This window comes from Rhineura floridana, chromosome 1 (genome assembly GCF_030035675.1).
Source record: "Rhineura floridana isolate rRhiFlo1 chromosome 1, rRhiFlo1.hap2, whole genome shotgun sequence".
Classification (NCBI taxonomy): domain Eukaryota; kingdom Metazoa; phylum Chordata; class Lepidosauria; order Squamata; family Rhineuridae; genus Rhineura; species Rhineura floridana.
In genome coordinates, this window is record NC_084480.1 from 283,748,181 (window position 1) to 283,773,250 (window position 25,070).

At 46.2% G+C, this 25,070-nt stretch overlaps 1 protein-coding gene across 4 annotated transcripts in view; it reads left to right on the top strand.

The window, feature by feature from the left end:
- DPY19L4 (dpy-19 like 4) overlaps positions 1–25,070 on the top strand; it is a 59,228-nt gene that overhangs the window by 16,049 nt on the left and 18,109 nt on the right. For 3 of the 4 annotated variants that reach the window (XM_061603196.1, XM_061603226.1, XM_061603206.1), the window contains exons 7-13: positions 74–197; positions 2,300–2,434; positions 2,650–2,781; positions 3,392–3,490; positions 19,477–19,550; positions 21,515–21,673; positions 23,508–23,627. In XM_061603196.1, the coding sequence (XP_061459180.1) occupies positions 74–197; positions 2,300–2,434; positions 2,650–2,781; positions 3,392–3,490; positions 19,477–19,550; positions 21,515–21,673; positions 23,508–23,627 (843 nt within the window). The remainder of the gene's footprint in view (positions 1–73; positions 198–2,299; positions 2,435–2,649; positions 2,782–3,391; positions 3,491–19,476; positions 19,551–21,514; positions 21,674–23,507; positions 23,628–25,070) is intronic. The other variant, XM_061603216.1, reaches the window with a different exon arrangement.

Genomic DNA, 25,070 nt, shown 5'->3' on the forward strand with positions numbered 1-25,070 from the left:
TAGTCGAGCTGCATAATCAAATATTTATGTTTTGAAGTAACTTGGTACGTTTCCCCCCTTGTACCTTTTTCAGGGCAGATACCACAAAAATAGACTATTCCATCCCTTCAAGAGAAAATTGGGCACTGCCATATTTTGCTTGTCAAGTTGCAGCTCTAACTGGCTATTTAAAGCACAACATAAATTCTTCTGCTGAGGTAAGATGAAAATGCTTCAAATGGGAGTATAATAGTATAAATAGGCCCTGATGAAATGTAAGAACCTTGGCCCAATAAAACACTGTTTATTGGACTGAGAGCAAGCCTTGTGCTCTTTCATCTTCGCTTGTGCACCAGCCTTGAGGAAAATACCATTTTGTTAAATCATAGTTTCCATTGACATCTGAATCAGGAAATTGTAGTTTAAGTGCCAATTATAAACCAGGATCCTTGTCTGATAAACTGGGTTATAAGCATCACTAAAACCTCAGTTTTTTGGCCACCTTTTCATTGTGGCGCAGAGTAGCAAGCGGCAGTAACGCAGCCGAAGCTCTGCTCACGGCCGGAGTTCGATTCCAACTGAAGGAGGAACTCGAATCTCCGGTAAAAGGGGTCGAGGTCCACTCAGCCTTCCATCCATCCGTGGTTGGTAAAATGAGTACCCTGCACACGCTGGGGGGGTAAAGAAAGGCCACTGGGAAACCCACCCCATATATACGGTCTGCCTAAGTAAACGTCGCAAGACATCACCCTAAGAGTCGGAAACGACTCGCACTATAAGTGCGGGGACACCTTTACCTTTTTCATTGTCCACAACAGCTGGCTTTGATGCTACTTTTGTGAGACTGATCAATGGCCTCTTCCTGGAATCTTCTGCATGCTGATTTTTTATTTTCAAAGGAAGTTTCTATACCTCTTATTTTGCAAGGATGAACATGAAAATGTGATTTGCAATGTAACTCTCATTTCCAAACCAGTTGCTCAGTCAGGCTTGACAGTTTTTTTCCTAGACAGGGAAAAAATGAGTTGAAATCCACTTAGCCCATATCAAAGCAAATTGTTGGGAAATTGCCTTGATTGGAACCAAAGGGCAACTTAGACATGCGGTGCACTTCCATGTATGTTCCATGCCATCTTTTCTTAAACTTTGGAGGCTGCTCTGTGCCCATCTGAGGAGTTGCAAAGAGCCCTGTAGATTATGGAAGTGGCTTGCTAGGAAGTGCAGGCTTGGGGGCCGGGAGGAGCTTCTTAAAGAGAATCTGGAACTTCTGCACATGCACAGCTCCCCATGCAGCCCTTTGGATCACAGCATTTGTTATTTCACTGCTGTGTCATTCCTTTGTTTCTCTTCTCTCCCCACCCTTTGTTGAACAAGGGGGATATTTGATCCACAATTAGTTCACAATTTGATTTATACTAGCAGGTTAGTGAACTTGATTTTGTTCATGTGGTCAACACAGTGTGGGTGGAGGATAAGGCTATCATGAAGGACAAGGCTCTTAATGGCTATTAATTTTGATGGCTATCTTCTACCTCTGCTGTCAAAAGCAGTATGCCTCTGAATAACAGTTGCAGGAAACTGCAGGAGGAGAGAATCCTGCTTGGATGCTTCCCATGGGCATCTGGTTGGTGATTGTGAAAACAGGATGCTGATGTAGATGGGCCACTGGCCTGATCCAGCAGGGTCTTACAATTTCCTTTTTTAGTATGCTTCTTTCATGTAATTTTTCTTCAGATTTCCGGCCTTGCTTTTAAAACATGGGCAGGGAATCCCAGGCCCAGGGGCTGAATGTGGCCCTCCAAGCCTCTCTATTTGGCCTCCGGGACTCCCTCCAGCCACACTCCCTACTGGCCCTTCTTCTCACTCTCCTGGAGTGTTTCTGCTTGGCTGGAGTGTTTGTAGGAACTAGCCTTCTGTACAAAGGTTAAAATTTATATTCATTGCTCCACTCTCTGTTGTCTCTGGCTCTACCCATCATTGGCACGTGGCCCCTGGAAAGTTGCTCAGAAGTGAATGCAACCTTTTGGCTGAAAATGGTTCCCCACCCCTGCTTTAAAAAATGAGATTGCTTGCTTTAAGAATGAATTAAGGGAAAAAAGTATTGGACAAAGGTTTCTGTTTTTCAGAACTGTTAAGGCCCCTCCTCCTTGCTGTTGCTCAAAGCCCAAGGAATCCTTATCATTGTGTTCAAGATAATTTACGTTTAATAGTAATTATGCTTAAAGGTGGAATGCCAATTACAAATGCGGTATTTTTTTCAATTCCTCTTCATATGAAAATAAGTACATGATGATCAGTGTGATTTCCCTCCTTCCCCCAGAGGTTTTGCTACCTGTTGGTGAGTGCTTCAACCTACACTTTCATGATGATGTGGGAGAACAGTCACTACCTACTGTTTGTCCAGGCTGTGTGCCTCTTCCTGCTAGACATTGTAGGTTTTGCGCAGACAGAGAAGGTATTTTGACATTTGAAACTTACTAATTTAAATACTTACTGCTATTTCGGTGCGCTTTCTCTTTTTTGCCTGCCTTCTAAAAGCATGATCTGTTAATTTGGGGATGGGCACAGAATAAGGCTGGCGGAAAAAATTAAAGAGAGGGGACAGTTGTTTCTTTCAGCTGTGATCCCCTGTTTTTATTAAGACCTTTTCTTAATGTTTCTGTCCCACAGATATATGAAGTGTATAAAATCTACCTGTTTTCCCTCTTGCTGGGATACATGTTACAGTTTGAGAATCCAGCTCTATTAGTGTCTCCACTACTAAGCCTTGTTGCCGCTGCACTGCTGGCAAAGTACCTTCAGGTAATAACTGGCAAATCATTTGGTAGCTTCACATCCGTCTGTGCTGATGTTTCTCTCTAACAGGGGTGGTAAATCTTTTGAAGCCTGAGTGCTGCATTCCCTCATGGGTGACCTTCTGGGGGTTGCTTGCCAGCAGTGGGTGGGATGTGAGGCTACAAGTGGGCAGAGCAAGAGATGTGACTCTTCCCTTTGTGCAATAGACTACATTCAAGCCAGGCAAAAATTCAGAGGGTTGTGTTCAACCAAGTCCTACTCAGACTGAAATTAATGAACCTAAATCAGTCATGTCTCTCAACTTCAGTGCTTCTAATCTGGGTAGGACTAGCATTGAATACCTCCCAGAGAGTTCTACATATGCGCGCGCACACGTGCACCTCTCCATCCTGGCAAGCAAGAGGTATTATTGCAGTTCAAGGATATATTCCAGTCAGGCAGAAGCACTTGGGGAGGGAGGGGAGCAGAGCCGGTGAGCAGCATGGCTTGGGGGGAGAGGGCATGACTGGAGAGGGTACCGAGGGTCATGTAGACAAGCCTGGAGGGTCACATTTGGGGGCCGGACCTGAGGTTTCCATCCCTGCTCTATAAGCTGTTTTTGTTTTTGTTTTTTTAGATGAATACAAAAAAGGGGACGCTTCTTTCAAGGATGCTGAAAGTTGTTTACTTTTATTTGGTATTCACAATAACAGTCACTTTGAATTTTGTAGCGAAGGTAAGATTATTATTTTTTGAAAAATCATTTAACTGTACAGAATAGTGAAGGCATTTCATCATCATCATCATCACTACTACTACTACTACTACTAGTAGTAGTAGTAGTAAGTAAGTAAGTTTATTAAATTGCGAGGCCGAAGGCCTATAGCATTACAAGGAAAAGGCATACAAACAGAGCAATTATTATAAAAACACTGAGAATAAAATTTAAAATTAACTATAAATAAACTCAATTACTATTTGAAGGTGAAGCATTGAGCATTTGTATTTTTAAAAAATTAATCCTTAGGTTACGAGCAGCTATGGTAAACAACGATACGTTATAAGTTACCTCAGGGTTAGAGTCAGACATTAAGATTTTTATTTTATCCTCAGTTGTATTCATCCAATAATTATTAATCCAATTCCTAAGAAATTTATATCGAGGGTTATTATAGATTGGGCAAAAGAGCAATATATGGGGGAGGTCTTCTGGCTCAATAGAACCACAAATACATAGCCTTTGATCTTTGGGAACTTCAGAAAACCTACCCTCTCTGTCAGCATTGGGCAGAGAGAAAAAGCGTAACGCTGTAAACGCGTGTCGCAAGGCCAATGGAAGAGGAGATATAAGGTAAAGTGAGCATTGAGAATCTAACTTAAATCTCCAATACCAAGGAGCTACCTTTGAGTTGATAAGGGATAATCTGTCAACTTTTAGGGAATGGAAAACAATTGTTTCACAGAGTCGATTATTATTATTAGAAAGCAAATTGAATTCCCCAAGTGATATATGATAATTATGGATCAAAGTCCCTAAATTGCTTTTCCACAATTTAGTAGCCAAGGGATGATCAAAACATAATTTTAGGAGTTTTCTGTCCTGGGGTATCTCTAAAGATTTCAAAAACTTCATAAGTACGAAGTGTATGCGAGCCGACAGCAGGGGAAGTCCAGTCTCTGAACGTAACATAGCAGCTGATGTTCCTTTTGGCAAGAACAGAATACACCTGAGAAAATAATTTTGTATAAATTCTAATAACTTTATATTATTATTTTCCCAACCCCATACCGGGGCCCCAAATAAAATCTGGGGTACCACTTTGGCCTTAAAATTTTTTAGGGCAGGTAGAATCTGTTTACCTCCGAAAGTACGGTAAAATTTTAAGATGGCTCCGATTGTTTTGGCAACTAAAGATTGAATGTACTGTAAATGAGTCTTCCAGGACAGAGTGTCCGAGAAATATATTCCCAGATATTTATAAGCTCGAATCTGGGCTAGCTGTTTACCTGCCATCTGCCAACGGTGTCCTTTATATCTCTTGCCAAAGACTAGTATGTTTGTTTTATCATAATTTATTTTTAAACTTTCTTTAGTGCAATAGGATTGTAGACTACTTAGTAGCCTCCGAAGGCCAAGAGGAACTAGGGAGAGAAGGACCATATTGTCAGCATAAAGTAAAATTGATATTTTCCTGCAGCCAATTGACGGTGGGTAAAATTGCGGGCCAGAAAGAGTAGGAATGACGTTATTCAGGAACAGATTAAAGAGAAGGGGGGCTAATAAACAGCCTTGTTTAACTCCCTTCTCCACCTTAATTGGTTCTGATAAAGCTCCAGAACGGCCGTCTCTTACATAAGCATAAGTATTGGAATGAAGAGTTCTGATAAGATGGAGCAAACGTGGGTCGATGTTCAGATCATACAACTTAGACCATAGAAGGGTCCGATCAACCGAATCAAATGCAGCAGCTAAATCTATGAAGGCCGCATATAAATGTTTGGTAGGACCGGCAATGCTCTGTCTCGCTAAGAAATAGAGTGTCAGACAGTGGTCCATGGGTGAGGACCCTTTTCGGAAGCCAATTTGTTCGGGATAAATTATTTGATGAAAATCAGCCCAGTCATTTAGTTTGTTAAGAAGAAATTTACTATATAATTTAGAAACTACATTCAATAGACTAATTGGTCGATAATTTGTGGGAGCCAAAGGGTCACCCTTCTTATGGATAGGAATAATACCGTATATTCCGGCGTATAAAACGACTTTTTAACCCAGGAAAATCTTCTCAAAAGTTGGGGGTCGTCTTATACACCCAGTCGTCTTATACGCCGGAATATACGGTAGTTATTTCGCAAGAGTGGGCATTGCTGGACTACAAATTTAAATGGAGCCGCAGCCGCAGGCTTCAATGGTCGTCGCGGCGTAATTAACTGCCGCGGAGAAAGCCGGAGGGAGTGGGAGGCAGAGCAAGGGAAAGAGCCGCAGCCGCAGGCTCTGGGGCCGCCGATAAAAGGGAGAGAGCGAGGCGGCGCGAGGCGGAGAGCCGCGATCGGAAGCTCTCGATTAGACTTGCTGCCGCCTGCTGAGCGAGGGAGAGTCGCAGCCACGGTCTCCCGGAATCGCCGTTAGGATCGGCAGAGAGCAGGGGCTCCTACGAGGCTAAACGAGAGCGGAGGAGTGCCGCTGGGCGAGAAGGAAAGCCGTAAGCTCCCTTAACAAAAGGAGACTAAGGCAGCCGCCTTAGAGAGAGAGAACCGCAGCTGCGGTATCTCTGGGAGCCATAGGCTAAAGTTCTGGGGGAAAGGATCAGGGAAGGGAGGGCCCCCCCCAAGGAATTCCCCAGGAACAACGAGATTAACGATGTCAAACACAAGACAGAGGGAAGGAAGAAACGTAGGATAGACAGATAACAAAACCTTCACACTCTGGGAAACGAATACACAAACAAAAAACAAGAAACTTAGCTACGCTATCTGGAATAACAAACTTGTTCGATACGAAGGCAAGAATGGCATGTCATAAGCAGAGGTAGTCTTATACGGCGAGTATATCCCAAACTCTATATTTTAACTGGAAAAGTTGGGGATCGTCTTATACGCCCAGTTGTCTTATACGCCGGAATATACGGTAATATTATTCCTCCAACCTTCTGGGATAACCCCTGAATCGTTAATTTCAGTAGATAGGCACGCTAGGAGTGGAGCCCACCAGTCTGGGAAATGTTTAAAAATTTCTGGCGGGAGAAAATCTTCGCCAGGGGCTTTTCCATGTTTTAACGAATCAATCAAGATTTTGATTTCTGTCGTAGTTACTGGTAACCAAGGTGAAAGGTTCAGATTGTTCAAATTATTGGGAATAGATTCTGAAAATGTAGATACAGAGTAAAGTTTTGTAAAATGAGTGTGCCAAACAGCTAACGGGATCTGCGGACCGTAGGAATGGTTGGGAGAAGAGAGCCCATATTTGACTAACTGCCAAAAGTGACGTTCCTGGTTTCCAAATGTTGTTTTGAATAAACGCAGCCATGAAAATTCAGCAAACTCTGCTTTTTTTCCCTTTAAAAGGCTTCTATAAGAAGCCTTGGATGATTTATAGGCCAAATAGGTGTCATGGCCCCGTCAGAGGACTCCTCAGATGAGGACGACTCAGGAGTAACAGCAGCAGACCCAGGAGCAGCAGACTCAGAAGGAGACATGGAGGAGCCTCCTGAGAATCCAGCTCCTTCTCCCCCTCAGCTGCAGAGCACCCCAGATACAGCAGAGTCCCTGCAGCCAGACACAGACAGTGAACAGGATACTCCCCCCTCACCTGCAGAACGTAGACAGCAGAAGGTCAGGCAGAAGAGAGGCAGGCCTGTCTCCTTAAGGCCCAAACGCTGAGGACTCACACCTGCTGTCAACCTTGCTCTTTATAAGGCACACCTTGGCTGCAGCTTGTTGCTGACTGCAACGTCAGGCGTGGCTTGTGTGTTCCTAGTTTCCTGGCACCCTCTTTCGGACTGACCCCTTGGCACTTGATCCCGGACCTCTACTGACCTCACTTCTGGACTCCTGACTCGGCAAGTACGCTTCGGACAAGCCTGGCCCTTATCAGCTCCCCTCCTCCTAGACCTGGCAGATTTATGACCAGACTGCCGGCTAAGGACTTTGCTTCCCTGCCAACCACCCAGGAATTTCCAGCCCCCACCGGCACTGCTGACGCAGTGTAGAGCTGACAGTTTGCAGTCAGCCCAAAACAAAGCAGGCAAACAAGGGAGTGGGGGAAGTGCTGACCATGGAGCAACTCCAGCAGGAAAACTTGCTCCTGCGCTCACAAGTAGACCAGCTGTTGTTGGCCGTCCAAGGCTTGCAAACCCAGCTAGCAGCAGCCCCACCCCCCTCTGTGACTCTCCCAGAGAAATTTACTGGGGCTTCCGACCAGCTCCCAGCCTTCTTGGCCCAGGCCCAGCTCTTCATGGAGTTACGACCAGAGGCCTTCCCAGATGATAAGACCCAGGTGTGATTCTTGATTAACCTGTGCACCGGGACCGCAGCTAGATGGGCCACGCCCCTACTCCTCGAGCGGAGCCCCGTGCTCAACGACTTAGCCACCTTCACCAGAGAACTGAAGGCTATGTTCGAGGACCCAGTCCAATCAGCTACAGCCAACCGCCGCATACGCCGGCTGCGGCAAGGCCGACGCCCCTTGGGGGAATATGTAACAGACTTTCGTTTATTACAACAAAACCTGGGCTGGAACGAAGCAGCTCTCATGGACCAATTTCAGGAGGGGTTGTCGGATGAGCTTCTGGATGAGCTAGCTAGGGTGGAGCGCCCTGGAACCCTGCACGCCCTCATATGCCTGTGTCTCCAGATTGACGGGAGGCTGGAAAGCAGGCGTGCTGCCAACCGACCCTGGCCAGTCTACAGAGCATCAGCCCCAGTGGCTGGGCCCTCGGAGCCCGTCGGCAAGGACCCTACACCCCCGGCAGAACCGATGCAGCTGGGAGGGGCTTGGCCACATCTCTCTGCGGCCGAAAAGCTGCTGACGCCGGCAACAGGGCCTCTGCCTGTATTGCGGGGCCCCGGGACATTTTGCAGCCCAGTGTTCCGCGAAACGACCCACAGCCCCTGCCTCGGGAAACGTCCATGCCCTGGCCTTCACAGGCCCCTGAGCCGGGGCAACCTCGTGGTTCAAGGGGCCTGCCACCTCAGTTCCTCACCGCCCAAGCATCTGACCGTGTTGATCGCACTGACAGTCCCCGGAAGGGGGACCCTACAAGTACCCGCTATGCTGGACTCGGGATCCACCAGCAATTTTATGGACGTGTCCTTTGCCAAGCTCCACCGGGTTCCTAGTCAACCCATTCGCCGCCCCCTCCTGGTGGAGACTATTGATGGCCGGCTTCTTGCCTCGGGCCCTGTAGTACAGGAGACAGTGCCGCTGGACGTGGCCCTGGGGGAGCACCAGGAAAGCCTCCAGTTCTACCTGGCTGCCGCACCCCACTTCCCGGTCGTGCTGGGCCTGGCGTGGCTCCAGCGGCACGACCCCATCATCCAGTGGTCCACGGGCCGGCTGACCCTCGGATCCCCCATTGCCAAGCCACCTGCTGGAGGCCAAAGGAGCGCATCCTGATGACCCGGGAGGCAAGCTCCGCGCTCGAGGCCTTACCGGAGCAGTACCGGGAGTTCGCGGATGTGTTTGGGAAGCAAGAGGCAGACCAGTTGCCGCCCCATCGTCCTTACGACTGTCCCATTGATCTGCTACCCGGAGCCAAGATTCCCGTGGGCCGAATTACTCCCTTTCAGAACCCGAACTGGCAGCCCTCAGAGAGTTCCTCGACAAGAACCTGCGCCGAGGGTTCATTCGCCCTTCCATGTCCCCTGCAGCCGCCCCTGTCCTCTTTGTCAAAAAGAAATGTGGGGAACTCCGGCTGTGCAATGACTACCACGCCCTCAACCAGATTACAGTTCGGAATCGCTACCCTTTGCCCCTGATCCCAGAACTGTTAGAGCGGCTGCGGGGCGCTCGCATTTTCACCAAACTAGACCTGCGAGGGGCCTACAACCTGGTGCGTATGCGGGAGGGTGATGAGTGGAAGATGGCCTTCCGCACCCGTTATGGGCACTTTGAGTACACCGTGATGCCATTTGGCTTGTGCAACGCCCCTGTCGTCTTCCAGCACTTCATGAATGACATCTTCCGGGACCTCCTAGACCGCTTCCTGGTGATCTACTTGGATGACATCCTGATCTACTCGCGGAACCCCTCGGAACATAAGGAGCACGTTCGAGCGGTGCTGCAGCGCCTGCGGGAGCACCGCCTCTTCACCAAGCTCGAAAAATGCGCCTTTGACCTCACGACCGTGGATTTCCTAGGCCATCGGATCTCGCCCTCGGGTATCCAGATGGACCCCGCCAAAATTGAGACCATCCTCCACTGGGCCGCTCCGCGAAGCCCCAAAGATGTGCAGCGCTTCTTGGGCTTCGCCAACTATTACCGCCGGTTCATCTCCCACTTCTCCGAACTCACCACGCCCATATCAGACCTGCTTCGAGGCAAAGAGAAGTTTGTTTGGACAGAGGCCGCTCAACAGGCCTTCCGGCGCCTCCAACACGCCTTTACATCTGAACCCATCCTCCAGCAACCCGACCCTACCCGACCTTACATAGTGGAGGCCGATGCATCTGATAAGGCAGTGGCAGCGGTCCTACTGCAGCCGGTGGGGAGCAAGCAGTCCCTGCTCCTCTGTGTGTTCCATTCCCGGAAACTCAACGCTTCGGAACAGAACTACACCATTTGGGAGAAGGAGTTACTGGCCATCAAAGTAGCTTTCGAGATCTGGCATCATCTCCTGGAAGGGGCACGCCATCCGGTCCAGGTACGAACGGACCACCGAAACCTGGAGCACCTGCAAAGCGCCCGACAGCTGAACCAACGCCAGATCCGGTGGTCCCTGTTTTTCTCCCGGTTCCAGTTCACGGTTACCTACCTCCCTGGCCGCCAAAACACCCTAGCAGACGCACTCTCTCGCAAGCCGGAATACCGAGCCGAGCAGGTCAATCGCTCCCTTCGCCCAATCCTCCGCCCAGAGAACTTTGCCGCTACACACCAACCACAACCCCTCCTGGACCGGGTGCAGAAGCAGCAGCAAAAGGACCCCTATGCCCTGGCCCAGCAGCGAGAGCTCCAGTCCGGGACGGCCGCCCGGGACAGCCCCTTTTCCTTGCATCAGGGCCTCTTGTACCACCGGAACCGGTTGTACGTTTCCCCGGGAGCTCTGCGGGGAGCGGTGCTCCACCTCTGCCATGACAGCCAGCCTGCAGGGCATTTTGGAACGTATAAAACCCTCCACCTGGTCCTACGGGATTTCTGGTGGCCCCGGGTCCAAGCGGACGTCAAGGACTATGTAGCGGCCTGTGATACCTGCCAGCGAGCCAAGAGCCACCCCGGCAAGCCCCCGGGGCTCCTGCTCCCACTGCCTACCCCCCCAGGGCCCTGGCGCTCGGTCTCCCTGGATTTTATCACGGACTTACCAGCCTCCCGGGGAATGACCACCATCCTCATAGTCGTAGACCTGTTCACCAAGATGGCCCATTTCCTCCCCTGTGCCGGCCTACCCTCTGCCCCAGAAACTGCGCAACTGTTTTTGACCCAGGTTTTCCGGTTGCACGGCCTCCCCGACCACCTGATCTCTGACCGAGGAGCCCAGTTCACCGCCCGGTTCTGGCAGGCCCTGTTTCGGGCCCTGCACGTCTAGATCCACTTGTCCTCCGCCCACCACCCTCAATCAGATGGACAAACAGAACATACCAACGCCACCGTCGAACAATACCTGCGGTGTTACACCTGCTTCCAACAGGACAATTGGGTGGATCTATTACCGCTGGCGGAGTTCGCATATAATAACTCTGTGCATGCCTCCACGCGCCAGACCCCGTTCTTTGCCTCCTACGGCTACCACCCCCGATTCTTCCCCTCAGTGCGACCCCCATCGCTTGTCCCCGCTGCGGATGTCATGCTGCAGGAGTTGCAAGCCCTGCAGGCAGTCCTGAAGGAGCAGCTGGAGCAGGCTAAGGACGCGTATAAGCGCTTTGCTGACCGCCACCGCCAACCAGGCCCGCCGCTGAAGGTAGGGGACCGGGTATGGCTCTCAACCAAATTCCTGCGTTCGCAACGGCCGTCTCACAAGCTGGAGGCTCGGAATGCAGGTCCCTTCCGGATCACCCAGCAAATTAACCCGGTGGCGTTCCGGCTCCAACTCCCTGCCTTCTTCCGCATTCACCCTGTCTTCCATAGATCACTGCTGACTCCCGCTCTCCCACCTCACCCCTTGGGTAGTAAACCGCCGCCCCCGCCGCCGATACAAGTCAACGGGGAAGAGGAATTCAAAGTGGCGCAGATCCTGGACTCCCGGAGGCATCGGGGCCGCCTCCAGTACCTCACAGACTGGCAGGGGTATGGCCCTGAGAAACGTTTGTGGGAAGAGGCGGCGCGGGTGCATGCCCCTCGTCTGGTCCGGCGCTTCCACCAGCGCTACCCGGATAAGCCGGGCCCCGGTGGGAGGTGGAGGGTTGGTCGTGGGGCGGGGGATGGTGTCATGGCCCCGTCAGAGGACTCCTCAGATGAGGACGACTCGGGAGTAACAGCAGCAGACCCAGGAGCAGCAGACTCAGAAGGAGACATGGAGGAGCCTTCTGAGAATCCAGCTCCTCCCCCTCAGCTGCAGAGCACCCCAGTTACAGCAGAGTCCCTGCAGCCAGACACAGACAGTGAACAGGATACTCCCCCCTCACCTGCAGAACGTAGACAGCAGAAGGTCAGGCAGAAGAGAGGCAGGCCTGTCTCCTTAAGGCCCAAACGCTGAGGACTCACACCTGCTGTCAACCTTGCTCTTTATAAGGCACACCTTGGTTGCAGCTTGTTGCTGACTGCAACGTCAGGCGTGGCTTGTGTGTTCCTAGTTTCCTGGCACCCTCTTTCGGACTGACCCCTTGGCACTTGATCCCGGACCTCTACTGACCTCACTTCTGGACTCCTGACTCGGCAAGTACGCTTCGGACAAGCCTGGCCCTTATCAGCTCCCCTCCTCCTAGACCTGGCAGATTTATGACCAGACTGCCGGCTAAGGACTTTGCTTCCCTGCCAACCACCCAGGAATTTCCAGCCCCCCACCGGCACTGCTGACGCAGTGTAGAGCTGACAATAGGTTTGCTGAGACTTATATTTAAGAAATAGCGAAAAAGAAGATTTAAGATATCTTTTCGCTGCTCTACAGTCCTGGTCAAACCAAGAATGTGAGTTACTGTTTCTAAGATGGCCCTTATTATGTTGAATCAAATAGGGTCTGAGATTTGAAAGAATGGATTGAAAGGCTAATAAAGAATTTTGAGGATCGTCCAGGACTGACTGACGTAATAGTTGAAATGTATTGCTCTTAAGCAGGGATTCGCAGGTAGATTTGATCTGCTCAGTCCAAGGGGCTCTTTTCTCTACCTTTTGGATGTCCCGAGGGGGAAGAAAATGCGTGTTGTGATCAGTAGAGATCTTCAATCTTAGGAGGAGCGCATTAGGAGAAGAGCATTGATATAGTGAGCATAACCAAGACCTGGTGGAATGCAGAAAACCAGTGGGATACGGTTATCCCTGGATATAAACTATATCGGAAGGACAGGGAAGGACGTATTGGTGGAGGAGTCGCTCTATACGTGAAAGAAGGCATTGAATCCAGCAAGCTCGAAACCCCAAAAGAGGCAGACTCCTCCACAGAATCGTTGTGGGTGGTGATACCGTGCCCCAGGAGGGACTTAATACTGGGAACGATCTCTCGTCCCCCTGATCAAAATGCTCAGGGAGACCTTGAGATGAGATATGAAATTGAGGAAGCATCCAAACTAGGAAATGTGGTAGTAATGGGTGACTTCAACTACCCGGACATAGACTGGCTGCATATGTGTTCCAGTCATGACAAAGAAGCAAAGTTTCTAGATATTCTAAATGACTATTCCCTAGATCAGTTGGTCATGGAACCGACCAGAGGGACGGCAACCCTGGACTTAATCCTCAGTGGGGACCGGGACCTGGTGCGAGATGTAAGTGTTGTTGAACCGATTGGGAGCAGTGACCACAGTGCTATTAAATTAAACATACATGTTACTGGCCAATTGCCAAGAAAATCCAACACGGTCGGTCACATTTGACTTCAAAAGAGGAAACTTCACAAAAATGAGGGGATTGGTAAAAAGAAAGCTGAAAAACAAAGTCCAGAGGGTCACATCACTCGAAAATGCTTGGAAGTTGTTTAAAAACACTATATTAGAAGCTCAACTGGAGTGCATACCGCAGATCAGAAAAGGTACCGCCAGGGCCAAGAAGATGCCAGCATGGTTAACGAGCAAAGTCAAGGAAGCTCTTAGTGGCAAAAAGTCTTCCTTCAGAAAATGGAAGTCTTGTCCGAATGAAGAAAATAAAAAAGAACACAAACTCTGGCAAAAGAAATGCAAGAAGACAATAAGGGATGCTAAAAAAGAATTTGAGGAGCACATTGCTAAGAACATAAAAACCAACAACAAAAAATTCTATAAATACATTCAAAGCAGGAGACCATCTAGGGAGACAATTGGACCCTTGGATGATAAGGGAGTCAAAGGTGTACTAAAGAACGATCAGGAGATTGCAGAGAAGCTAAATGAATTCTTTGCATCTGTCTTCACAGTGGAAGATATAGGGCAGATCCCTGAACCTGAACTAACATTTGCAGGAAGGGATTCTGAGGAACTAAGACAAATAGTGGTAACAAGAGAGGAAGTTCTAAGCTTAATGGACAATATAAAAACTGACAAATCACCGGGCCCGGATGGCATCCACCCGAGAGTTCTCAAAGAACTCAAAGGTGAAATTGCTGATCTGCTAACTAAAATATGTAACTTGTCCCTCGGGTCCTCCTCCGTGCCTGAGGACTGGAAAGTGGCAAATGTAACGCCAATCTTCAAAAAGGGATCCAGAGGGGATCCCGGAAATTACAGGCCAGTTAGCTTAACTTCTGTCCCTGGAAAACTGGTAGAAAGTATTATTAAAGCTAGGTTAACTAAGCACATAGAAGAACAAGCCTTGCTGAAGCAGAGCCAGCATGGCTTCTGCAAGGGAAAGTCCTGTCTCAGTAACCTATTAGAATTCTTTGAGAGTGTCAACAAGCATATAGATAGAGGTGATCCAGTGGACATAGTGTACTTAGACTTTCAAAAAGCGTTTGACAAGGTACCTCACCAAAGGCTTCTGAGGAAGCTTAGCAGTCATGGAATAAGAGGAGAGGTCTTCTTGTGGATAAGGAATTGGTTAAGAAGCAGAAAGCAGAGAGTAGGAATAAATGGACAGTTCTCCCAATGGAGGGCTGTAGAAAGTGGAGTCCCTCAAGGATCGGTATTGGGACCTGTACTTTTCAACTTGTTCATTAATGACCTAGAATTAGGAGTGAGCAGTGAAGTGGCCAAGTTTGCTGACGATACTAAATTGTTCAGGGTTGTTAAAACAAAAAGGGATTGCGAAGAGCTCCAAAAAGACCTCTCCAAACTGAGTGAATGGGCGGAAAAATGGCAAATGCAATTCAATATAAACAAGTGTAAAATTATGCATATTGGAGCAAAAAATCTGAATTTCACATATACGCTCATGGGGTCTGAACTGGCGGTGACCGACCAGGAGACAGACCTCGGGGTTGTAGTGGACAGCATGATGAAAATGTCGACCCAGTGTGCGGCAGCTGTGAAAAAGGCAAATTCCATGCTAGCAATAATTAGGAAAGGTATTGAAAATAAAACAGCCGATATCATAATGCCGTTGTATAAATCTTTGGAATACTGTGTACAGTTCTGGTCGCCTCATCTCAAAAAGGATATTATAGAGTTGGAAAAGGTTCAGAAGAGGGCAACCAGAATGATCAAGGGGATGGAGCGACTCCCTTATGAGGAAAGGTTGCAGCATTTGGGGCATTTTAGTTTAGAGAAAAGGCGGGTCAGAGGAGACATGATAGAAATGTATAAAATTATGCATGGCATTGAGAAAGTGGATAGAGAAAAGTTCTTCTCCCTCTCTCATAATACTAGAATTCGTGGACATTCAAAGAAGCTGAATGTTGGAAGATTCAGGACAGACAAAAGGAAGTACTTCTTTACTCAGCGCATAGTTAAACTATGGAATTTGCTCCCACAAGATGCAGTAATGGCCACCAGCTTGGATGGCTTTAAAGGAAGATTAGACCAATTCATGGAGGACAGGGCTATCAATGGCTACTAGCCATGATGGCTGTGCTCTGCCACCCTAGTCAGAGGCAGCATGCTTCTGAAAACCAGTTGCCGGAAGCCTCAGGAGGGGAGAGTGTTCTTGCACTCGGGTCCTGCTTGCGGGCTTCCCCCAGGCACCTGGTTGGCCACTGTGAGAACAGGATGCTGGACTAGATGGGCCACTGGCCTGATCCAGCAGGCTCTTCTTATGTTCTTATGTTCTTAAGTGATCACTCTCGGTTCGAGGGATTATTGTGAATTCAATGATATCCTCTAAGAGCTTGTAGGACACTAAGATGTAATCGATGAGACTAGCTCCATGTAGTGACCAATAAGTAAACGAGCCCTTAGAGGAATCAAATTGAGAGCCATTTAAAATTTCCAAGGAGTGTAATGATGCTAATTCGATTAGCTGGGGACCCTGTTTATTGGACTTTGTATCTTGTAGACCTACACACTGAGAAGTGTCTTGTATTAGGGGATCATAATTGCAGGTTGGAGATTTATATGACCAGATGTTACCTATTCTGGCATTCAAATCTCCACATAGGAGGAATCTATCATTAGGGAACTTAGACTCCAGCTGAAATAAAGTTTCCTGCAACCTAGCCCATAAATTCAGGTCATCACCAGATGAATTTGTGATAGGAGGAAGATAAGCATTAATGCAAAGCAGATAATCTTTCCATAGGCCCTTTATCCTAAAAACCAAGATATTATTAGGCATGGATGAAGGAATTAGGTCAATCAATAGAGTCCGAGACAATGATATAAAGGTTGTAAGTCCCCCGCTGGGACGGCCTTTAACCGAGGATTTTACCGCAGGTAAGAAAAAGGACTGGTAGCCTGGCAAACTCATAGTTGACGATGACAACGCCCACGTCTCCTGTAGGCAGACAATCGTAAAAGAGTTCAAAAATTCAATTAAGTCAATATCCTGACGTTTACTCTCCCAACCATTTATATGGTTCAATTCAAGGTACTGGTTCTAACCTTTAAAGCTCTGCATGGCCTGGGCCCTGGTTATCTGTCTGATTGCATGTCCTCTTATGAACCTGCTCGGCCTTTGAGGTCTTCTACTGACCCCCGCCTTGTGATTCCATCAACATCTCAAGTTCGTCTAATGGGGACCAGAAATAGGGCCTTTTCTGTTGTTGCCCCTGATCTCTGGAACTCTTTGCCAGTGGAGGTGCGGTTGTCCACTTCCCTTGGCATATTTCGTCGCCAGGTCAAAGCATTTCTATTTTGCCAAGCGTTCAATTAATTAATATATAGGATGCCTCATAATTTTACTATGTTGATTATATGTATTTTAATATTTTAATATAGTCATTATTTTGTCAATTTTATTTTTTATAATTGTTCTTTGTACGCCGCTCTGAGTTCTCTGAAAATAGAGCGGGTTATAAATGTTTTAAATAAATAAATAAATAAATATATTCCAGGATAAAATGGAAAATGGTCAGATGTTATTGATCTCTTCAAAGAGGTGAGAGGGAGCAATACACCCATTTTGGGAAAAGGTTATTGAGGGGGTAGTTTCTAAGGGAGCAGTTAAAGTTGTTACCATTAGCTGGGAGTCCTTGGGGTTCTGTAGAGAACAGGAATTAGAAGCAGAGGGAGCCTCGGTGGATCCCCTTTCTTCCGGTGACAAAAAGCGCATCTTGCACCAATATCCTGGGGAAGTAATTTTTGCATTTTTGGCAAGTTCGTATGTAGATGCATTTTCGAAATTAGAGTTAAAACTTTCCACCAAAAGGGAAGGATGATCTTTATCGGTAGGACCCTTATCTTTCTCTCAATGCGTGATCTTATGGGCCAAGATACCCTTTGTTGGGTCTGTTTGTTTGACTTCAAGGCTCCTTTGATTGGCTAACAGTCCAGGTCTTAGAATCTGTATTATTGGCTCTAAGGTGACAAAAAGGTTTAGAGTTTCCTTCTGGATAGTGTGGAGAATTTTGTGTTTTAAGAGAAATGAGATGGGTTTTCAGGCGGTCTAATCTGTTCAAAATTTCATTCTGATTCACCTCTGGTAAGGAGCTGAAAGAGCCAATAAGTAAAATCTCTTCTGGAGTAAATGGATTAGGAGAAGCTTGTAACTGCGAATCTGTCCCGGGCGAAACCTCAGTGTTGACAGTCCCTTGGCGAGGTGTAGTCAAGAGCAAGTCAAAGGTTCATCAGACAGAATAGGAATAGGCTGTTGTTAAGATGTTATTCTAAATTGGGTAAAATTAGTAAAAAGAGGTTTAGGATGGATTCTATTAACAAAGAATCTGTGTATAGTCATTCCATATCTTGCTATACTTGAACTAGCTGATAATATTTTACGAACTACTACTACTACATTTGTATACCGCCCCATAGCTGAAGCTCTCTGGGCGGTTTACAACAATTAAAAACATTAAAAACAAATAAACAAATTTAACTTGCTTGAATTTTTTTAAAAAAACACATGCTAAAATGTCCGTTACCAAATGTTAGTTGCCTAGGAAAAAAAATAACCGTCTGACAAATCCCCTTTCTGGTGTGTGTGGTTTTCTAGTAGAAAAAGATAATGAACAAAACTGATAAAGAAATAATCCATCTTTTTAAACCTGCTAACTTCACTAAAGGTTTTTTTTACAGGGTTGGGGTAAAGATAGGATTTGGAGGGCGGGTGGGATGAAGGGAAAATGTAAAAGAAGGATCTTGAGGTGCTGGCTGAAGGTGAGAACAATTCAGTTAGTCAGTTATTTAAAGCATTTTATCCCTCTTCAGCAAAAATAAAAAAGAAGTCTTCCAGGACTTAGAAAACATCAGTAATAAAATATTCCCTGCCTTCAGGCTTACAAGCTAATGACATCACACGAAAAGAAAAGCGATTGGGAGGGAAGAAGAACTAAGTAAACACAGACCTAGTTCTTCAGTAACAATCTAACTTGGTGGAGGTGGTGGAAGTGAAGGTGGCAGAAGGGGCCACCATGTCCTACCTCTGCTCAAGAGCTGCTGGGGGGGGGGCACTGGCTGCACCAGCAGAGCTCAGCAGAAGGAAAGGAAAAAGTCATGTTTCCTTCTACCACCCCTATTCTTAGCATTTTGGCTGCTGGGACTGGGGCTGCAGGACTGAGCTGAAGAGGCCCAGGATGTGGTCTAAGTCCCCCTCCCCTTTGTTCTATCCCTAACACACCCCTGGAACGCCCCTTTTTTGGGCCTTCCACCAGCTCCACTTGCACCAGTTTCAGCTGAGCTGGCTGGGCCCTTGCTGCACCCATGTGACGGCGGAGTTCCCTGGTTGTGCTGTGGCTGTGCTGGGGGGGGATGACTTCTGCTGACACCCTCCCTCTCCACCATATCCTATATCCCTTTAGCTGGGCATATATGCCAGTTGGATTGCGCCCTTAGTTAGAAAGCGCTTATAATGACCTGCTGGAATGGGATGAGTTCAAGGAGAGGAGGAGCCAAAAGTTGCTGGATCCAGCTGAGCTGATGAAGGGGCCTTGCAGTCCCTCTGCTATTTGTTTTCATCACATGGCTGTAGAATAATAATAACAAATGATATTAAAAGAAAAATTTAAAATAGTATGTAACACAAGATGTCAGTGATCAAATTTACAGTGGAATACAGCCTTTGCCAACCTGGTGCTGTCCAAATATTCTGGACTACAACTCCCATCAGCCCCAGCCAGCAGTTACTATCAGAACACTGCTTTGGATGATTTCAGGTGTTCTTTTGTTTGTTTTTAAAAAGTATTGGCCACCGTATATCTTCATCTGAAAACAGCAGATTGTATAATATCCTGTAGTGGAAAATACATGGTAGAATGCTTATGTACATGCATTTTCCCAGCTCCCATAGAAAATGTGTTGCCACTAACTGTAAGACACTTTATCTCACGCATGCAGTCGTAACTGTTTGTCAGATGTGTCAATTATCTGACTCAAAAGAGTGGTGCTAACACAGTTTTCTTTCTATTTGTTTTTCAGACATTTATTCCCCATAAAGAAAATGAGCATTTAATGAAAGTACTTGAAGTAAAATTGGGTTTAAACATAGCTAAGTAAGTCTGAAGGGATATTTTGCAAAATGCAAGTAGTTGTACATTATGATCACTGGAGGAAAATACTGAGTCCATTTGAGCATCTTACTGGTTCTCACCTTGTGGCAGCTATTCGGGGTTGCAAGCAGAGCTTTATACACTGAGACTGGGAGTGCTCGTTATTAATGTTGTTTTCAGTATCTCAAGAATGGTTGATCCTTGGAGCAGAGTTACTTATAAACAGAACTCTGTGTGGGCTGTGATTCTGCAATAATATGGAAAAGCCACAGAATGTACTATTGGCTGCAAAATTTAAAAAGCAAGTTTTCAGTCATAAGGGCTAGAAATATGCTTAGAAGTGTGCAGACATTGCCTGGTGAACTCTCAGAAGCCAGAAGAGTTTCTGAATAAAGGCGAGGCTTTGTTGCCCTCCATTTCTCCTTAACCGTTCTCATGACCAGCAGGAACACAATATATTATGCAAAATACCAAGGCAGGAATTATGTAAATGTGTTTAATTTGCGCTGTTGATGCAGTTTGCATAATCTAGCTTTTCTGGGTGCTGAAGCATGAAGCAGAATGTTTTTAAAAGACCTGAGTGCATTCACCTCTGCTTATAAATATATATGCATCCTCATCTGTCTTCTGCATTTCTTTCAAAGATAACATTATTGGCATTTCCCCACCTTAGGAAATCTTTTGATGATGAAAAGTGTTTCTGTTAAGGCTGAACGTGTAATTGATCTAACCAATCAAAGAATAAAACTCTTTTGGTCAACTAAAAAGGTGCACCAATTCATTCAGGCAGCAATTTTTTAAAAAAATTATTACCAGCACTTATAAAAATGGCAGATAGCAAGCACCACCTTAAAAGATATTGGGGTTGTGGTGGATAACTCAGTGAAAATGTTGGCTCAATGTGCGGCCGCTGTGAAAGAGGCAAATCCCACTTTGGGAATCGTTAGGAAAGGGATAGAAAATGAAACTGCCAATATCATAGTGCTTGGAATACTGGATACAGTTCTGGTCACTGCACCTCAAAAAGGATATTATAGAGCTGGATCAAAATGGGCTGGAGTGACTGGAAAGGTTATGACTTTTGCTTAGAAAAAGAGCACGTAAGGGAGGGCATCACAGAGGTGTATATTTAGTTCTCTAAGGTGTGGAAAAAATGGATAGAGTTTTCTCCCTCTCTTATAATGCTACAACGTGGGGTCATCCAGTGGAGTTCAGTTCAGACAAAAGGAAATACTTCTTCATATAATACTTAGTTAAACTGTGGAATTTGCTACCACAAAATTTGGGGTCGTATTCAGCTAAGTCCTACTCATAGTAGACCCATTTAAATGAATGAACCTAAGTTAGTCATACCTATTCACTTTAATGAGTAGAACTAGCACTGAATACCACCCAAAGTGATGGCCATCAATTTGGATGGCTTTCACAGGGGATTAGAAAAATGTATGGAGGATAAGGCTAGCAATGGCTGCTAGTCACATTGACTATGGACTAACTCCAAGCTCAGACAGTATTCCTTTAAATACCAATTGCTGGTCAACATTAGCAGAAAAGTGCTACTGTGCTCATGTCCTGTCGTGGATAGAAGCAGGTCTCTGGGTGTGGCGGAGCTGCAATGCTAGCTTCCCAGCAGGGGGCCACTGTCACTGGGAGGGAGAGGGGGCGGGCACAGTGTGGGCACACTGGCAGGAATGCTGGATTGGTTCTGCTGATGTGCCTGCAACATGCCAACCTCTCTGCTGCCTCATCCCTCTCCCTCCCAGTGAGCAGCACTGATCCTGCTGCTGGGAAACTAGCATTGCGATTCTGTCGCACCAGGTGAGCCACTTCTGCTTGCAGGAAACTGACTGGCCACAGTGGAAGCAGAATGCTGGAGTAGATGAATCTTTGGGCTGATCCAGGAAAGTTGTTCTTCTGTCTGTAACTGGCTGATGACCGCCCCTGTTTTTCCTTTTTGGCATTCATAGGAACTTCACAATCAATTGGCTTCTTTGTCAAGAATCCCTTCAGGCACCATCCCAAGACTTCTTTCTGAGGCTCACGCAGTCTTCACTATTGCCTTTCTATATTTTAGTGCTAATCATTTGCCTTCTCTCTGTTGGTCAGGCCATCTTTCGGAGAATTAGGTAAGGAGACTTCTGTCTGTTCTCAGCCTCTTGGTCCTTATAACCTTACATGTCAATCACTGGATGTAATTGATAAACCTTCACTGGCAGATGCCAGTTGTAGAACAAGAGATTTCCAAGTTGGAAAGACTGTGTTTGAGGTAGTGCATCTGTACACATGTAACTGCCCCTTCCTTGCATATAACATAATATGTGATGCATGTATATCTGTTTCTTTGCATGAATGCCTAATCCCTTCTGTCTTTCCATCTCAGAAATTATGTAGAATAATTTTATAAATCTGGGCACTTGCATGTAGGCTATATGTGTGTTTATGCAAGTTTGTGCTACACATTACATTGTATATATCAACCTTAGCCAATCTGGTGCCCTCCGGATGTTTTGGATTACAACTCCCATGAACCCCAGCCAGTATGGCAGATAGGGATGTATTTTCTTTCTTTCTTTCTTTCTTTCTTTCTTTCTTTCTTTCTTTCTTTCTTTCTTTCTTTCTTTCTTTCTTTCTTTCTTTCTTTCTTTCTTTCTTTCTTTCTTTCTTTCTTTCTTTCTTTCTTTCTTTGATTTATATCTCGTTCTTCCTCCCAGTAGGAGCCCAGGGTGGCAAACAAAAGTAGCAAAAACACTCTAAAACATCATAAAAACAGACTTTAAAATATATTGCAACGAAACATCATTGAAAACATATTAAAACAAAACATCTTTAGAAATATCATTTTGTTTTTTAAAAAAGCTTTAAAACATTTTTTTTTTTAAAAATAAAATAAAAACACCTTAAAAAGCAATTCCAACACAGACTCAGACTGGGATAAGATCTCTACTTAAAAGGCTTGTTGAAAGAGGAAGGTCTTCAGTAGTGCCAAAAAGATAACAGAGATGGTGCCTGTCTAATATTTAAGGGGAGAGAATTCCAAAGGGTAGGTGCCACTACACTAAAGGTCCTCTTCCTATGTTGTACGGAATGGACTTCCTGATCAGATGGTATCTGCAGGAGGCCCTCACCTGCAGAGTGCAGTGATTGACTGGGTTGTTGTACTGAGCTGTAGTCCAAAACAGTTATAGTCCAAAGCAGGTTGGCTGAGGCTGGTATATTCAGTGGAGATGAGGACATTGGTCCACTGCACAACCATGTATATAGTGCTTGAACATTGGAGAATGTGTGAATCTGCTCAACGTTTGAGCTGTAAAATACTGACACTCAGCTTTGATGTATTTAACGTTTAACCTTAAGGACCATCTGATCCCTTATGCTTCACCTTGATCACTGAGATCCTCTGATGGGGCACTACTTGTAGTTTCCCATGGCCCTGAGACTCAGCTGCCCTTCACTAGGAACCAAGCCTTTAGTGTGGCAGGCCCTGCCCTGTGGAACTCCCTGCCAGTAGAGGTTAGGCAGGAACCATTTGTCCCTTCTTTCAGATGTCTTTTGAAAACGGCGTTATTCAGACAGGCCTTTACAATGTGAATTTCTTTTTACCAACCAATGTTTATTGATGTGTTATTGATATTATTATTATTGTAATTTTGTGTGGCATACACCACCTTGTTTTGTTTTGTTTTTACAAAAGAGCAGTTTATAAAGATTGATATAAATAAAATATAGCTGGGTTTAGGGAAGAGTGGCTATGTTGAATAAAACAACTACTTCAAAAGAGTTTTTGGCAGGATTGGGAAGCGGGAACACTTCAAGGGGAAGAACTTCAGAGGTCTTGGGTTATTGTGGGAGAAGTGTTGCTCAGATTTAAGCTGACCTTGATACCAGTTGCTTGGATGTCAGACAGACTCCATGAACAGGAGAGATCACACATGATTTTACTTTCTCCTTTGCATGCTACAGTGGTGAACCAGTCAATAACACAGCTAAACTTGAGGGCAGAAGGATTGGGGAAAGGCCAGAGGTTGTGTACCATGTACTTCACACGCTTTCATTGGGATTGCTTGCAATGATGATGGAAGGGTGAGTTTGTATAGATTTATTTTGTTTTCCCTGGAAGTGGGAAGGAATTGGCTCTTAGCTTGCTTTTATTTATTTCTGGGACTAGATGGAGGGTGAACTACATCAGAGAAATACTAGTGTTTGGTTCATAATTGGCTTCAATTACAATGCAGCCCGGAGAAATTCTGGGGATGGGAGTCATGTTTGCAGGATCTGATTTTAAGTGCTCTTGCCATTATCGCTTCTCTGCTAAGGTTTCAGGCTGCTGGCAGATGTTTCAAAAAGCCTTTTATAACTGCAACATGTTTCTGAAGCAGCTGGATGCGCATAGTGGACTTAGGGCATTTGCTACCACAAGTTTATGGGATGGCCATCCGCTTAGATGGCTTTGAAAAGGGATTAGACAAATTCACGGAGGATAAGCTTTATCAGTGGCTATGCATAATGATGGGTATATACTACCTCCCAGGCTATGACCCTCATGTTCATTGTGTGGGCTTCCCATAGGCATCTGGTTGGCCACTATAGGACACAGGAGACTGGACTAGATAGGCCTTAGAAGTGCATGGAAACTATGCTGACAGTAGCATATTCTGCAGACCATCACTGTGGGAGCTTTGAAATTTCTTAAGATAAAATAAATGTTGTAAAACAGGGATGGCCAATGTGGTTCCTCCAGAAGTTTTGGACTGTAAGTCCCAACATCTCTGACCATTGGCCAAGGTGGCTGGGGCTGATGGGAGCTGGGAGCCCAGCACCATTGGGAGACCACCACGTTGGCTACCCTTGCTGTAAAGCAGCCTTGTCCAACTTTTGGGTTCCCAGATGTTGCTAGACTGCAACTCCCATCAGCCCCAGCCAGCATGGCCAATGGTCAGGAATTATGGGAACTGTAGTCCAGCAACATCTGTGACCCAAAGGTTGGACAAGGCTGCTGTAAAGTGTAGCACAGTCTCTTGCTCTTGATTTTGATCATTTGCAATGTGTTCATGCTCTTTTACCCTACACTGAATCTGGTTTGTCTTCACCTGGTAATTTTTGCTATTTTGTTTTCACAATGGGAAGACTGTGAGGCGTCCTTCCCTGGCTCTCCCTGTCAGTTTCCTACTCGTGGTTACTGCCTGTCACTAGGCACTACCAGGGACTCCACCAGTCCGGACTGTCCTTTTTTATTGTTTCTCTCCCCGCTCTAGCACAGATCTCAACAGATCCCCCTGCTAGGCAACCACCAGTAACGTCCCAATACTAGTATTCCCAGAGACTCTGAATACTGGTATTGTTATTCTCTTCACCGCTGCCACCATTTGTTACAGTTCCCCTTCAGCCTTGGTCATTACCTTACCCTCCCTTCTGGTCTGTGAAACCCCAGCCAAGGATCAGGCCTTTGGTAAACCAAATTAAGTATTTATTAAAGATAACAAAGCTAACAAGATTAACAAGATTTCTTCTTAAGGCACATAAGCA